At 40.2% G+C, this 14,216-nt stretch overlaps 1 protein-coding gene across 2 annotated transcripts in view; it reads right to left on the bottom strand.

Moving 5' to 3' along the window:
• The window catches only part of LOC137322030 (myosin-IIIb), a 166,085-nt gene that overhangs the window by 75,808 nt on the left and 76,061 nt on the right, over nt 1-14,216 (bottom strand). For both annotated transcript variants that reach the window (XM_067985063.1, XM_067985055.1), the window contains exons 5-7: nt 8,541-8,643; nt 3,847-4,003; nt 2,336-2,438 (exon numbers count right to left, since the gene is read on the bottom strand). In XM_067985063.1, coding sequence (XP_067841164.1) covers nt 2,336-2,438; nt 3,847-4,003; nt 8,541-8,643 — 363 coding nt within the window. The remainder of the gene's footprint in view (nt 1-2,335; nt 2,439-3,846; nt 4,004-8,540; nt 8,644-14,216) is intronic.

Below are 14,216 nucleotides of genomic sequence, written 5' to 3'. Positions count from 1 at the left end.
GATTTCAAAGTTTCATATTTTAGCACTTCCATTTCTAGAAATGCTGCTTGTGTAATGGCTGAAAGCCGTATAACACATACTATCCCGGCTGTCATGCTGGGATCACACTAGCCAAAGAACTTCACCGCTAACTTTCCCTCGAAGTTCATAGGGTCAGGGGGAGGATTCTCAAGGAGTGGGCGGTGGTGTGGAGACACATCTGTGGTCCTCTCCTGTGGATGCTCCGGAAATACCAGTGATAGCTGGTCAGCCAGAGGATGAAGGTTGGGGGGGGCAGGGGCAGGAGTAAGGTTCTCCCCCACCCATGGTAGAACAACCTGGGTGCTCCAAGCAGCCCACTTGCAGAGGGCCACTTACGAACCCCCCAAAATTTAGGATTTAGGCCCCTCATCTTTGGGGGTCCAGAACCTACCCTGGCCTGGTTGCCACCTTTACTTCCTTTGGTCAGGCATGCTCGGTGAGACCACCAAGAGCATATATTGGAAATTCGGGCACATACTCCCCCCCACATTTTAACTTCCATTGAAGAGTAAAATGAACACCCTCGTTCTGGTCTTCGTGTTGTCTAAAAATAGAGGTGTGATGTCTAAACCTGATTTTCCAGTAATTTATTTTTTAAATTAAACCCAACTAACAGTAACAACACGGAACTTGGCTTTATTAATAGAGGCATAGAGTACAAAAGCAAAGTAATGCAAAACCTTTATATAAAAAAAACTGGATAGGCCTCAGCTGGAGTATTGTGTTCAATTCTAGGCACCACACTTTAGGAAGGATGTCAAGGCCTTAGAGAGGGTGCAGAAGAGATTTACTAGAATGGTTCCAGGGATGAGGGACTTCAGTTATGTGGAGAGACTGGAGAAGCTGGGGTTGTTCTCCTTAGAGTAGAGAAGGTTAAGAGGAACTTTGATAAAGGTATTGAAAATCATGAACAGTTTTGATTGAGTAAATAAGGAGAAACTGTTTCTAGTGGCAGAGGGGTCAGTAACCAGAGGCACAGATTTAAGATGATTGGCAAAAGAACCAGAGGTGACTTGAGGAAAAATTTTTTTTACACAGAGTTGTGATCTGGAATGCACTGCCTGAAAGGGTGGTGGAAGCAGATCCAACTTTGAAAAGGGAATTGGATAAATACTTGAAGGGAAAAAAATTACAAGGCTCTGGGGAAAGATCAGGGGAGTGAGACTAATTGGATAGCTCTACCATAGAGTCAGCACAGGCACGATGGGCCGAATGGCCTCCTTCGGTGCTGTATCATTCTATGAACCTAAGCCTGAAGCAGATTTTGAAAAACCTTAAATGAGTTAAGTGGAGAAAGTGACAGATGTGCATCTACAATTTGTCATCTGGTGATTTCTGATTCTGCTACAGTCTGAAAGCATGGACAGAATTTTTCATCAGCAGGGAAGTAAACAAATATTGGAGGATCAATCATCCCAGGCTGCTCTTGCGCACCGAAATCAAAAACATGGACATGTTGGGCCGAAGGGCCTGTTTCCATGTTGTAAACTTCTATGATTCTATTCTATGATTTTATGGTAAGAATATTTGGAAGAAACCTGGAGATAGGTCACTTTATTCCCCCCCTCACAGCCTCGGATTGGTGCACAATACAAGGGTCTGAACTGGGTACCAGGAATGAGGAGAAAACAAATGTGGGATTGGGATCATACAAAGGTTTTTTCAAATTAAATTCTGAGATGGCTGAGTTTTTTCGTCAATGGATGTTTTTGGAAAAGAAGGCAGACTTCCAAAAATGTGCCATAGATTTTCCACTTTAGTGTTATTTTGAAATCAATAGAAAACATATTTTAAAAACTAAGAACATAGATGTTTAAAATCCACATTCTAGTATTTCATTTTCTGAATACATTTTATTAACTTGCAAATCAAAGCTCCATCATGATATCAGCCGCACAACATGTTTTAGGGGCAAAAGTCCTCTTTTGTCCCTGAAGTGTCGCGCAAGTGTCTTCACATTTAAAAAAAAAATCAATCATTCACCTTCATCAAATATCTACATTGAAGGCTAGGTTGAAAATAGTCACCTCTCCTAATGTCTTTCTCATGGCTAGTCATCCATTCCTCTCATGATTTCTCTCCTCTGTAAAGCAGCTTGGGATATCTAGTATGCTAAAAGTGCTAGATACATGCAACTTGTTGTTGGGTAGAGGTCAAGTATGAAAATACATCTCAAAATACTATTTACAGAGAATAGCACCACAGCATCTTTGATTTGGATACACCCAATTCCTTTGGTCCCCAAAATACACAACTTCAATAAGAAATTTCATGAGCACCAGTTCTAAAGTTTCTAGAAATGCAGCTGATTTACCTGCTCAAGAAAGCCAACCATATCCAGGGCATTGCATACTTCATGATATTTCGTCTTCCATTGCTGGATGGTTTCATCAGCACCATATTTGTGATTTAAGTACCTAGGAAAGATTGGGTTGGGGTATAATGGTAGGAAGGAAAGAAAATAAAACCACAGGTCATTTCTATATTGCACATTGGACTATTCACATTTCAGTTCAAATAAAAATGCACGATGAAGCCTTTCAATGTATTTTAAACTTTTAACTGAAAGGGTGCAGTTTACAGTAACAAAGATCAACAGGAAATACAGTAATACTCCTCAGGAAAAATAGAAGCAAATAAAATAGAATATGGACTTCTGGAGCTTGTTTAAAAGCCTTATATTGTTACAATGCTAACACACAAAGAAAGCAGAATGCACAAAAACAAGAAATCCTTGAAAACTTCAACCTAATCATAGTTATTCAGTATTTTGAATCTCTAATTTTATACACAATTAGACCTGTGTGTCAAGGATAGAAGGGTCCAATCCATCAACAATTATTTAGAGAATAATCAATGGAGAACAGTGGAATGATTGATTTATTGCATTCACAAGGAAGAACTGATAACTCCTCAGTGAACTACATAGATCTTCTTGATGAGTGTAATAAACCTTTTAGAAATGCAGTGACTTATCTTGCAAAGGCAGCAGGCACTCAGCACCACAACATCCCAGAAATAGTGATATCGTGACTGACCAGTTAATCTGTTCTTATGTGGTATCAAAGCAGAATTAAGCTTATGGTTTCAGGTGAGAAACAAAAAAAGGCACAACTCCAGATATTTTAAAAAAAAATGATCCTCAAATGGACTTAAATATTTAGCTTTTTATGAAATATCAGGTTATAAAATATTATTAGAATCTGAATGATTAGCTCAATCAGAAAAGTACAACGCTTGATATTTTTTCTACTGCAAACAGATTTAACATGTGATACGCCATATGCAAGCTTTCTAATTACATAATCAGACATGGGATTCCTGTTGGGTAATCAGCTATAGATTTTCTTTAGTGGACCATTACATTTTAGTGCCCTATAGTTAGCGAGGATGTGGAAGTAAATATTCTGCAGACTTGACTCCATGGCGTTTTTGCAACTTTTGTTTCAACCACTTCCTTGAATAAGGTACTTAGTTTCCTTCAAGGACAGCAGTGGTAAATAACAAAAAAACATAAGCAATAAACCCAACTTCTGCTCAAATAAAGTAATAAAAGCTAACAAGCTCACAGTTTACAACTTCCCAACAATCTAACATATATTGCTGGGGATCCTTCAGATTCAGATTCCTTAAGCATAGGCCAAATCATTGAACCTTAGCTCAGAGTATTAATACCAGAATTTTAAGCAATTATGAAAAATCAAAATTGCTACATTAACTATGATGGGGCCTGTGTCTTTGAGAGTGCTACTAGAATCATCATCTTCAACTTGACCATAAAAACAAAGTAAAGACACGCGGTGAGCTGCCAAGATAAGATGTTACCTGTAGAACTTAGGGTCTAAAAGACCGTAAACTTCCTGGTCAGCAGCAGATATTCCAGCAAACATATAGTAGAAAATATGGAAGTTTTTCTCTCCTTCATCCTGGCGCACAACTCGGGACTTCTCCAAAAGATATTCATTTATTTTAGCACCTTTGACTGGGTGAAAGTAAAGTACCAAGTTACACGTGTGGCACTGAATATCCAATTCATTGGATGGAATCAGACAGTGTTCTTATCTAATCATAAGCTGTAGCTTTTGAGAACCTAGACACTGTCCCTGACCAGCCCAGTTTTGTTGCTACTTACCTCATCTGTTGGGCAGTGGGGGTGATTTAAACCCCTAAGAACGGGTGGGTTGAGGGCGGGTGGCAGTTGAAAATACTTGTTTTTTTGGGTTGCAACCGCAAAATTGTCGGACGTTGCATTCCCAGTGAGAAGCCTGTACTTTTACGCGCCGACATTAAACCCGAAAATAAAGCCGGGTTGCGGTCACGACCCAAAAACTATTTTCAACTCCCACCTGTTCCCAACCCACCCGTTCTTAAGGGTTAAAATCACCGCCAGTGACTCTAGATAGAAACCACAACAAATAAAATTTAAAAAAAAAACAAAAAAAAACTACACAAATACAGCATGGCCATAGTTGGTAGGGGAAAATCAGAGTGTGGGAGGCCAAAAAATAATTTCTGTCTTGGGTGCAATTGTCATACAAATGCTCAACAGCAAGTCTGTAGTAGGGTTTTATTTGGGAGTTTGCCTTATACATATAATTCATTTATTTTAGGGAAAGTTAGATTTACTTCCAATATTTACATTTGGAATAAACTTACTAGAAATTACTACAAAACTTATTTTTCATACTAGTGTCCAAATAAAATGTCCTTTTATCCAGTGTGGTCAGTCAGATGTCCAACAAACTCAGAAACCCATCACCATGCTGGACCAAACCAAGCAACAAATGTAGTTTCTTTTTGCCTGATATGGAGTTAACGTTCTCTTTCCATAGGGGATCATCTCACTAACCCAAGCCCAGAGAACTTTGATGCAGATTGACAAGAGTGAAAACGTAGGAAGCCCAAGCGTGCACTGGTTGTGCTGTTGGAGTTTATCTGGCTAAAACTGCACAACATATCAGCAGAGTATTAGTAAGTTTCCAGCTACCCATTAGACATTGGCTTGCAGGGTTATCCAGCACCAAGTAGGAAGAATCCCTTGCCCCACCCAGATTAGCTAATCAATCATTAGCAAAGTCCTGAAGTACAGCGGGCATGCTTGGCCCAGGTGTTACAGTAGCAATTTTGCTACAGGGAGATCAACTTTTTTTTAAAAAAAAATCATTCTTGGGATATGGGCATCGCTGGCATTTATTGCCAGTCCCTAGCTGGCCTGAAAAGGTGGTGATGGGCCTTCTTTCTTGAATCTAGTGGTTTGATATAACAGAGTAGCTTGCTGTGTCACTTCAGAGGGCAGTCAAGGGTCAACCATGTTGGTGTGGGACTGGAGTCACATATAGAACAAAATGGTTAAGGACAGTAGGTTTCATTCCCTGAAAGGATATTAGTGAACCAGTTGGGATTTTATGACAATCCGACAGCTTCATGGTTACTTCTACTGATATTAGCTTTTTATTTCCAGATTTGTTTTTTTTTAAAATTGAATTCAAATTTTCAAACTGCCATGGTGGGGTTTGAACTAACGTCCAAATGAATTACTAGTCCAGTGACATAACCACTACAGTATCGTACCCCTTTGTAAGGGGGCTGCCAGATTGTTCTTTTTGGAACTCTGTTCCAATCGCCCATATTAGGCATGTCATTTTGGAGCTAAGTTGACTGCAAGGAAACTCCATTTATCTCCCCGCAGCCAACCCCTAAAAAGGACAGTCATGAGATTTTATAGGACATCTGGATTCCATAAACAGTCAAATCCAGGGCACAAGGTTTTCAAGTCTTAAACGTTTTAATATATAACTGCACATTTATTAAAAATGCTGGGCTAGACTTTCCACCCACTCCGGATTTGCTGAAAAAAAAATCAGAGGGTAGGCAGGAGAGAATGAGCCTGAGGGAGGACAGATGGACATAAACACACACCCCTGCCGCAAGTTTGGCGGGATACCGCTGGAACGGTCGCAAACCTGCTTTGGTGCAGGTATGCCTGAAGCTTACGTTACTGAAAACTGGGGTCCAGGTTGGGATCAGGAATAGAATTATGTTTTAAAACTTTTGTAAGAGGGCTGCCAGATTGTTCTTCTCAGCAGGACTAACCACTGCACTGCACCACCACCCACCACCACCCACCCCCACCACCCAAACCCGGGCTGGCCAGCTTTCACCGACACCCCAATTAGCAGAGACTTTCTCCTATAGGCACCTCTCGAGGCCACAAACTTCAGGGCGGCCAGTGGCGGAGTTCCATGGCAAATTTAATCCCGGCACAACCGCTGCATTGTGCCCCCGTGGATTTTCTGGACTTGATTGTATGACATCAAAATGGGGCTTGAATTATATTGAAGTACTGTAGTTCAATTATCTTCTACCCTCCAACCCCATTTCACCTGAAAACTACACGTTCTTGAACTTCGGTATACAATGTCACCAGAGATCGATTAGTGCGCATGCACATGCACATGGATTATTCACTCCCCCATCGTGGAGGCTGAGCACACAAAGCCACGCTTGTTTTGAGATGCTTTCAGAAAAGTTACGGCTAATTGCTAGTGTTCTACCTCTCTCAACCTATTTAAAGAGTAAAGAAAGGTTCTGGCACTTTGAACTAAATTCAAACAAGTTTAAAAATAAAACCAGAAAATGCTGGAAATAAACAGCAAGTAAATCTGTAAAGAGATGTCGGGTGTGGGGATGAGAAAAGGATACAATGCTGGAGGGGATTTTGGATGTTAACCCAATAAAGGGTCTCCACCTAAACCTATCTTTTTCTAACAAGATCAACACCAATTATTTATATATTGTGCCCTTAATATGAAAAAGAATGTCTGAAGGCACTTCACAATGGAAACAAATAGCAAACCAGATGCCAAACCCAAAAGGAGAGAGATTAGGAGAGGTGACTGAAAGCTTGGCCAATAAGATGGGTTTTGGGTATGATTTTAAAAAGAAGTGGAGAGGCAGAGGGCATTACTGAAAGTAAAGCCAGGATGGCTGAAGCCTCGACCACCAATGGCCTGAGAGACGGTTGCACAGAAGGCTGCTTGTGGGGTTGGGGGAGTGGGGTAGGGAGAAAGGGAACGGAAAGAACAAGATACAAGGCTGGAAGAGGTTGGAGAGTTAAGATAGGGCAAAATCATGGAGGAACTGGAGGATGAGAATTTTAATACACTGGTTAAAAGAAAGCCACTGTAGGTTAGTGAGGTAGGAGTGATGGGTGAGCAAGACTTAATGTGGTATAGGATGCAGGCTGCAGAATTTTGGACAAACTGGAGTTTATGGACAATTGAGGATGGGTGATCAGTAAGGATGTCTTTGAAATAAAATTTGGTATAGAGGTGATAAGTAAGGATAGAGGCAGGCGGAAGGTGCGAAGGTGGAAATAAGCGGTCTCGCAAATGCGTAGGATGTGGGGTTTGAACCTCAGCTCTGGTTGGAACAGAATGACAAGGTCATGCATAGCCTGGTTCAATGTGAATGTGTGGCCAGGGAGGGGATGGAGTCGGTGGCAAAGAAATAGCGTTTACGTGAGTGCTGAAAACGAAGGCTTCAGTCTTCCTGAAGGAAGTTGTAGCTCAATTCAAGACTTCAATCAGACAGCATGGATGTGGTCGTGAGAGGTGGTGGAGAGGCAGAGATGAGTATTGTCAGCACAAGCCAACCTTGTGCCTGTCGATGATGTCACTGACGGGCAACATACTGATGCAGATGGTCTTGCCTGTGTATTTTTTGTTTTCCCAGATTTCTAGCATTTGCAGTTTATTTTTCATTCTACTGTTAACTAGTTCAAGCCCTGGACAGCTATTAGACACCCAGCTGGCTTCAATTTTAATAGACCTCAGAGACCTAAAACAACAAGTGACGTGCTTTGCAATATCAGATTGCAATATCAAGCAGCAAAAACTGAAATTTTTCCTGCTGCAAGTAAACCTCCCAAAGAAAATTAAAAGTAATTTTATAGTACTTTATTACATCTCAGGATGTTCTAAAGCATTTCACATCCAACAAATCTCTTTGAATTGCAGGCACTGTTATGTAGGCAAGCATGGCAGCCAATTTGAACATAAGAAGGTTTCATAGAAAGATAGAGACAGAGAAAGAAAAAAAAGTGAAAAAAGAAAGAAACAATCACACTGATCAAAATGAAATGCAGTTCAGTCTGCACAACATGGGCTTGCCTTTGAGGTATAGTTGTGGGAAAATGAGGTGGTCAAAATCTGCCCTCTCAGTTGCAGCATGATAACATCAACAAACTTCATGCAGGATGTGGTTATGAATCAAGAGTTGCAAAACTGACCAGAGAGAACAATAAGCCCTCTCAAGGACCATCATCATCCACAGTGTTGAATGGATGGTGAATATCTTCTTCCTGTTGATTACAAGCTTTCGTAGCCTACTGAACGTAAAAACAGCCATCACGGATCGGAGCACAAAATAAGGACAGAACATCTAGGAATGTGATTTGACAATCAAAAATAGAAAAGAATTGGAATGAAGCTCTGATGTATGGAAGATTTTTTTTTTACCTGCAGTATTGTGAAATCTCAGTTGAATGTATTTCCCAAATCTACTGCTGTTGTCATTCATCACAGTCTGAGCATTTCCAAATGCTTCCAGAAGTGGATTCACCTGCATTATATAAAAAAAAGTGTTCTTTTTAAATTAAAATCTGATATATTAAATATATGGAAGAGAAAGATCATTTATTTCCTCTCCCAACCTATAGTAACGGTAGATAAGAAATTACAGCAGTTCAAAAGTTTCTTCACGTCACATTTATTTCAGTTGCACACTTAACAGAAATTAGAAATGTTGTTATTTAAAATAAATAGTCTCTCCAGTGGCACACAGGAAACTCAAACTAAGATTTGGGCTTGCTTTAAGCTGACTACAAGGAGAATTCCTAATGTGGCTTCAGAGCCCCAGGCCCATGCAACCTCTTGAACCGGGTAGCAGCAAAGGCTCAGGTTAAAAAGACGTGAACTAGAAGGCAGAGCACTTCCTGCTCCTCCAATCACCTGAAATACCTAAGATCAAGTCTGATTTTAAAGCACATCCACTATTCCATATGCTACTAGTGCTATACACAAATACAATCAGGGAGCAGGAGGCTAGGTATTATATTGGGCTGGATTTTGCTGTGAAAATAATGGTGAGGCTAACAGCGCTCACTGTTATTTCTGTGCAAATCAAACAGCAACTTCCGCTGACCGCACATACGCTGCTAAACGCGGAAATCCGGAAGTTGCTTTACGAGATGCCCTGCTCCTCCAAATGCTGCACCAAAATGGCATCTTGCCAGCTGACTCAACATTCAAATGTATTGAACAGCGTGAAGTTCCTGTAGGTACCTCATAGATACAGACTAATCTTGCCAAGTTAAAGAAAGTTCTGTCAAGTCATTTCAAGTCGAAGTACCCTTTTAATGGCATAGTAAGTTTTAATTACTGCCAAACAACCTCTCTTGCACTGAAAATTAACTTTTACAAGCGTGGAGTCTCATTCCTTCAGCTTTTAATTATTGTTGGACATTTAATAAAAATGTAAATTTTTTTTTAAAAAAAACTTTTTCACTTTCTCTTATCTCTGTTTCTTAATTCAATCTTTCTTTCCTTCTCTTTATTTTGCTTACTGTTCCTGATTTGACACTGAATTCACTATTCTAACTTACACTTCCTGGTTCAGTCCTTGCGCTGCTCATTAATGTTCCTTCAACCTGATTTGTTAAAGAGATACACAGTTGCTTGCCCTGTTCACACAGGTCCCAGATGCCCTGTAACGGGTGCTGTGCTGAATGGCTGACCCATTCACAGGAACTTGCCGCGCAAAAGCTCACAGAACATCTATGGGCAAGCGAGAGTCTAACGAACGGCTTGCGCCATTCGTTCGTTGCTCACGCTAAAATCCAGCCCAATATTTTAATTAGATTTTAGAATGAAAATCATAGTCTGGTCTTCCATCAAAGCAACTAGCAAGAACAGATACACAGCTAGATAGCATTTTAAATGGCATTTGACACTAATGTTAAATGCAGTATTGAATGCTACAGAGCTACAAATCAGTTCCATTAAATGAAAGGGGTTAAAAATCAGTGCTTTTTAAAAAATTATCCTTGGGATTTGCAGTATTTATTGTTCAAATTAAACAAATAGACTATCCAATTATAACAGGTAGGTGGTCATATTAGGATACAAGTTAAAGACATTAGCATTCAGAACTTGCAGCTACAATTCTTAGCTTTTAGACCAACACAGAACTTTCCTTTCATATTATCTGCAAAATTGGTTTTCTGTTAGTTTTGAATTGAAGAAATGTCTTTTGAATATAAAAAATACCTCAAAGAAAAACTATAAAATTGTAATCTGGTTACATTTAATTGTGGTCCAGAAATGTTGCTGCAGTCTTCAGTGCCGAGAAGCAAATGTAGATCTGGGGGTGGGAGCAATGTCACACTTAAAAGCTACAGTTTGAAACTCTGCCATATAAGGCAGCATGACTAATCAGCACAAGTCAGAAGATGAATAATATTCACAAAATGTAATACCACACGACCAAATTAACAGAATTGTTTTTCCTGATGTAATACTTCCTTCTGATAATAATTAAGCTAATAATCAAAAACATTTTGCCAGAGCCATTTTGTTTTAAAAAGAAAACTAAAAATGTACATCACAAACCCTTTTTAAAAAAAGGTTGGAACTCTACCTGTGGAATTTATGAAAATTAATTGAGTCTATCCTTACCAAAAGGAAGGCCTTGACATATAAATGATGTACAACCTAAATAAGCTGAATAAAGCGCCATGGGATGTTTTACTACACTAAAGGCACTACATAAATGCAAGTTATTGTTGTTGAATAGTTTACTCTGCTAACACATTAGCCGCCATACAAACTAAACTGGATAAAACGAACAGCCCTCCAGAGTTTTAATTTTAAGGACAGATCAGTGTTATCGCATTTCCAACCTCCCAAATGAAGACACGCAGAAGCCCAGGTGAGAAAATGGTTGAGCGGCAGGAAACAGAGTAGGGATATTGGGCAGGTACTCAAATTGGCAGGATGTGACTAGTGGTGTCCCACAGGGATCGGTGTTTGGGCCTCGAACTATTCACTGTATTTATTAACGAGTTAGATGACTGGATAGAGAGCCACATATCCAAGTTTGCCAATAACACAAAGATAGGCAGCATTGTAAACAGTGTAGATGAAAGCATAAAATTACAGAGAGATATTAATAGATTAAGTGAATGGGCAAGACTGTGGCAAATGGATTTCAATGTAGGCAAGTGTGAGGTCATCCACTTTGGACCTAAAAAGGATAGATCAGAGTACTTTCTAAATGGTGAAAAGCTCAAAACAGTGAAGGTCCAAAGGGTCCATGTACATAGATCATTAAAATGTCATGACAAGTACAGAAAATAATCAAAAAGGCTAATGGAATGCTGGCCTTTATATCTAGTGGACTAGAATACAAGGGGGTAGAAAAGTTATGCTACAGCTATACAAAGCCCTGGTTAAACCACACCCGGAGTACTGTGTTCAGTTCTGGACACCACACCTTAGGAAGAATATATTGGCCTTGGAGAGAGTGTAGCGTAGATTTACTAGAATGATACCTGGACTCCAAGAGTTAAATTACGAGGAGAGATTACATAAAGTAAGGTTGTATTACCTGGACTTTAGAAAATTAAAGGGTGATTTAATTGAAGTTTTCAAGATATTAAGGGGAACTGATAGTTTCTCTCTATCTACCCTATTTCCGCTTGTTGGGGAATCTAGGACTAAGGGACATAGCCTAAAAATTAGAGCCAGGACGTGCAGGAGTGAAGTTAGGAAACACTTCTACACGCAAAGGGTGGTAGAAGTTTGGAACTTTCTCTACCGCAAACGGCAGTTGATGCTAGCTCAACTGTTAATTTTAAATCGGTGATTGATAGATTTTTGTTAACCAAAGGTATTAATGGATATGGGGCTAAGGCGAGTATATAGAGTTAGGTTACAGATCAGCCATGATCTCATTGAATGGCAGAACAGGCTAGAGGGACTAAATGGCCTACTCCTGTTCCTATAACATGGGTATATGCATAATAGCTACAGTGGGCGATAGACACAACTCAACAAAATGATGGTAGGGATATCCCACAATCTAGAATTCTTCAATACCATAATTTTGCTTAGGTAATTAGTGTGGTGCTCTGAATGCAGGTTCTTTCAACAGGCCTGTTTGCCAATACAGTCTATATACAACTTTGAAGAACAAACACAGAAATCAAGCATACTGCAACAGGATTTTGACTTGCTGCTGAAGACTGCTGCTATTGGAGAGTCAGGACACTTAGTTCCTACAATTTTATTTTCATATTTCTTGGCCTGGGAATAGTGCATAGCATGCAAAGATATAAAACAGGGGGCCCAGGATAAAACAGAATAAAGAAAATAACTAGCAGGAGAAGAATTCAACCAAATTGTTTATTTTTCCACAGTAATTGCTGACTCCCATAGCAATAGAAACTACAACAGAGCTCACCACTGGCCTTGCACCTATATCGTACAGGAACTACCAAACATGTCAATTTTTGCATGTCAAGTCCACAGCATCTTGCAATCAATTCTCTTTGCACGTGATAAAACATAAAAAACCAATAGGCTACAGAAGTGCATGCTGATCTCCAGACATACTAATTGGTGGTCGATCAGAGATTTAATCCTAGCTGCAAATACAGTTTGTGACTCAGATTTCAAATGACAATCTAAACTCTCAGGTTACTACTAAGATACTCTTTGGTCTTATATCAGCCAATGTGTAGAATCATAGAAAGATTACAGCACTGAAGGAGGCCATTCAGTCCATCGAGTCCGTGCCGGCTCCATACAAGAACAATTCAGCTAGTCCCACTCCCCTGCCCTATCCCCATAACCCTGCAATTTTTTTCTTTTCAAGTATTTATCCAGTTTCCTTTTGAAGCCCATGATTGAATCTGCCTCCACCACCCCCTCAGGCAGTGCATTCCAGATCCTAACCACTCGCTGTGTAAAAAAAGTTTTTCCTCATGTGACCTTTGGTTCTTTTGTCAACCACCTTAAATCTACGTCCTCTGGTTCTTGACCCTCCACCAATGGGAACACTTTCTCTCTACTCTGTCCAGACCCTTCATGATTTTGAATACCTCTATCAAATCTCCTCGCAACCTTCTCTGTTCAAAGGAGACCAGCCCCGGCTTCTCCAGTCTATCCATGTAACTAATGTCCCTCATAGAAACATAGAAAATAGGAGCAGGATTAGGCCATTTGGCCCTTCGAGCCTGCTCCGCCATTCAATATTATCATAGGTGATCCTCTATCCCAATACCATATACCCACTCTCTCCCCATACTCCTTGGTACCTTTTGTGTCTAGAAATCTATCAATCATCCCTGGAATCATTCTAGTAAATCTCTTCTGTACCATCGCTAAGGCCTTCACATCTTTCCTAAAGTGCGGTGCCCAGAACTGGACACAATACTCCAGTTGTGGCCAAACCAACCAGTGTTTTATAAAGGTTCATCATGATTTCCTTAAGCCATGCCTCTATTTATGAAGCCCAGGATCTCGTATGTTTTTTTAAAAAAAAAAGTCGCTTTCTCAACCTGCCCCGCCACCTTCAACGATTTGTGCACATATACCCCCAGATCTCTCTGTTCCTATACCACTTTTAGAATTGTGCCCTTTAGTTTATATTGCCTCTCCTCATTCTTCCTACCAAAATGTATCACTTCGCATTTTTCTGCGTTAAATTTCATCTGCTACATGTCCACCCATGTCACCAGCCTGTCTATATCCTCTTGAAGTCTAACACGATCCTCCTCACTGTTCACTGCCCTTCCAAGTTTTGTGTCATCTGCAAATTTTGAAATTGTGCCCAGTACACCAAAGTCCACGTCATTAATATATAATCAAGAAAAGCAGTGGTCCCAGCACCAACCCCTGGGGAACACCACTGTACACCTCCCTCCAGTCCGAAAAACAACCGTTCACCACTCTGTTTCCTGTCATTTAGCCAATTCTGTATCCATGTTGCTACTGCCTCTTTATTCCATGGGCCACAATCTTGATGACAAGCCTACCATGCAATACTTTATCAAATCCATATACACCACCTCAACAGCATTGCCCTCATCCACCCTCTCTGTTACCTCATCAAAAAACTCGATCAGGTTAGTT

The sequence above is a fragment of the Heptranchias perlo genome, chromosome 1, assembly GCF_035084215.1.
Source record: "Heptranchias perlo isolate sHepPer1 chromosome 1, sHepPer1.hap1, whole genome shotgun sequence".
NCBI classification, from domain to species: domain Eukaryota; kingdom Metazoa; phylum Chordata; class Chondrichthyes; order Hexanchiformes; family Hexanchidae; genus Heptranchias; species Heptranchias perlo.
This window is presented reverse-complemented; position numbering and strand designations above follow the sequence as displayed.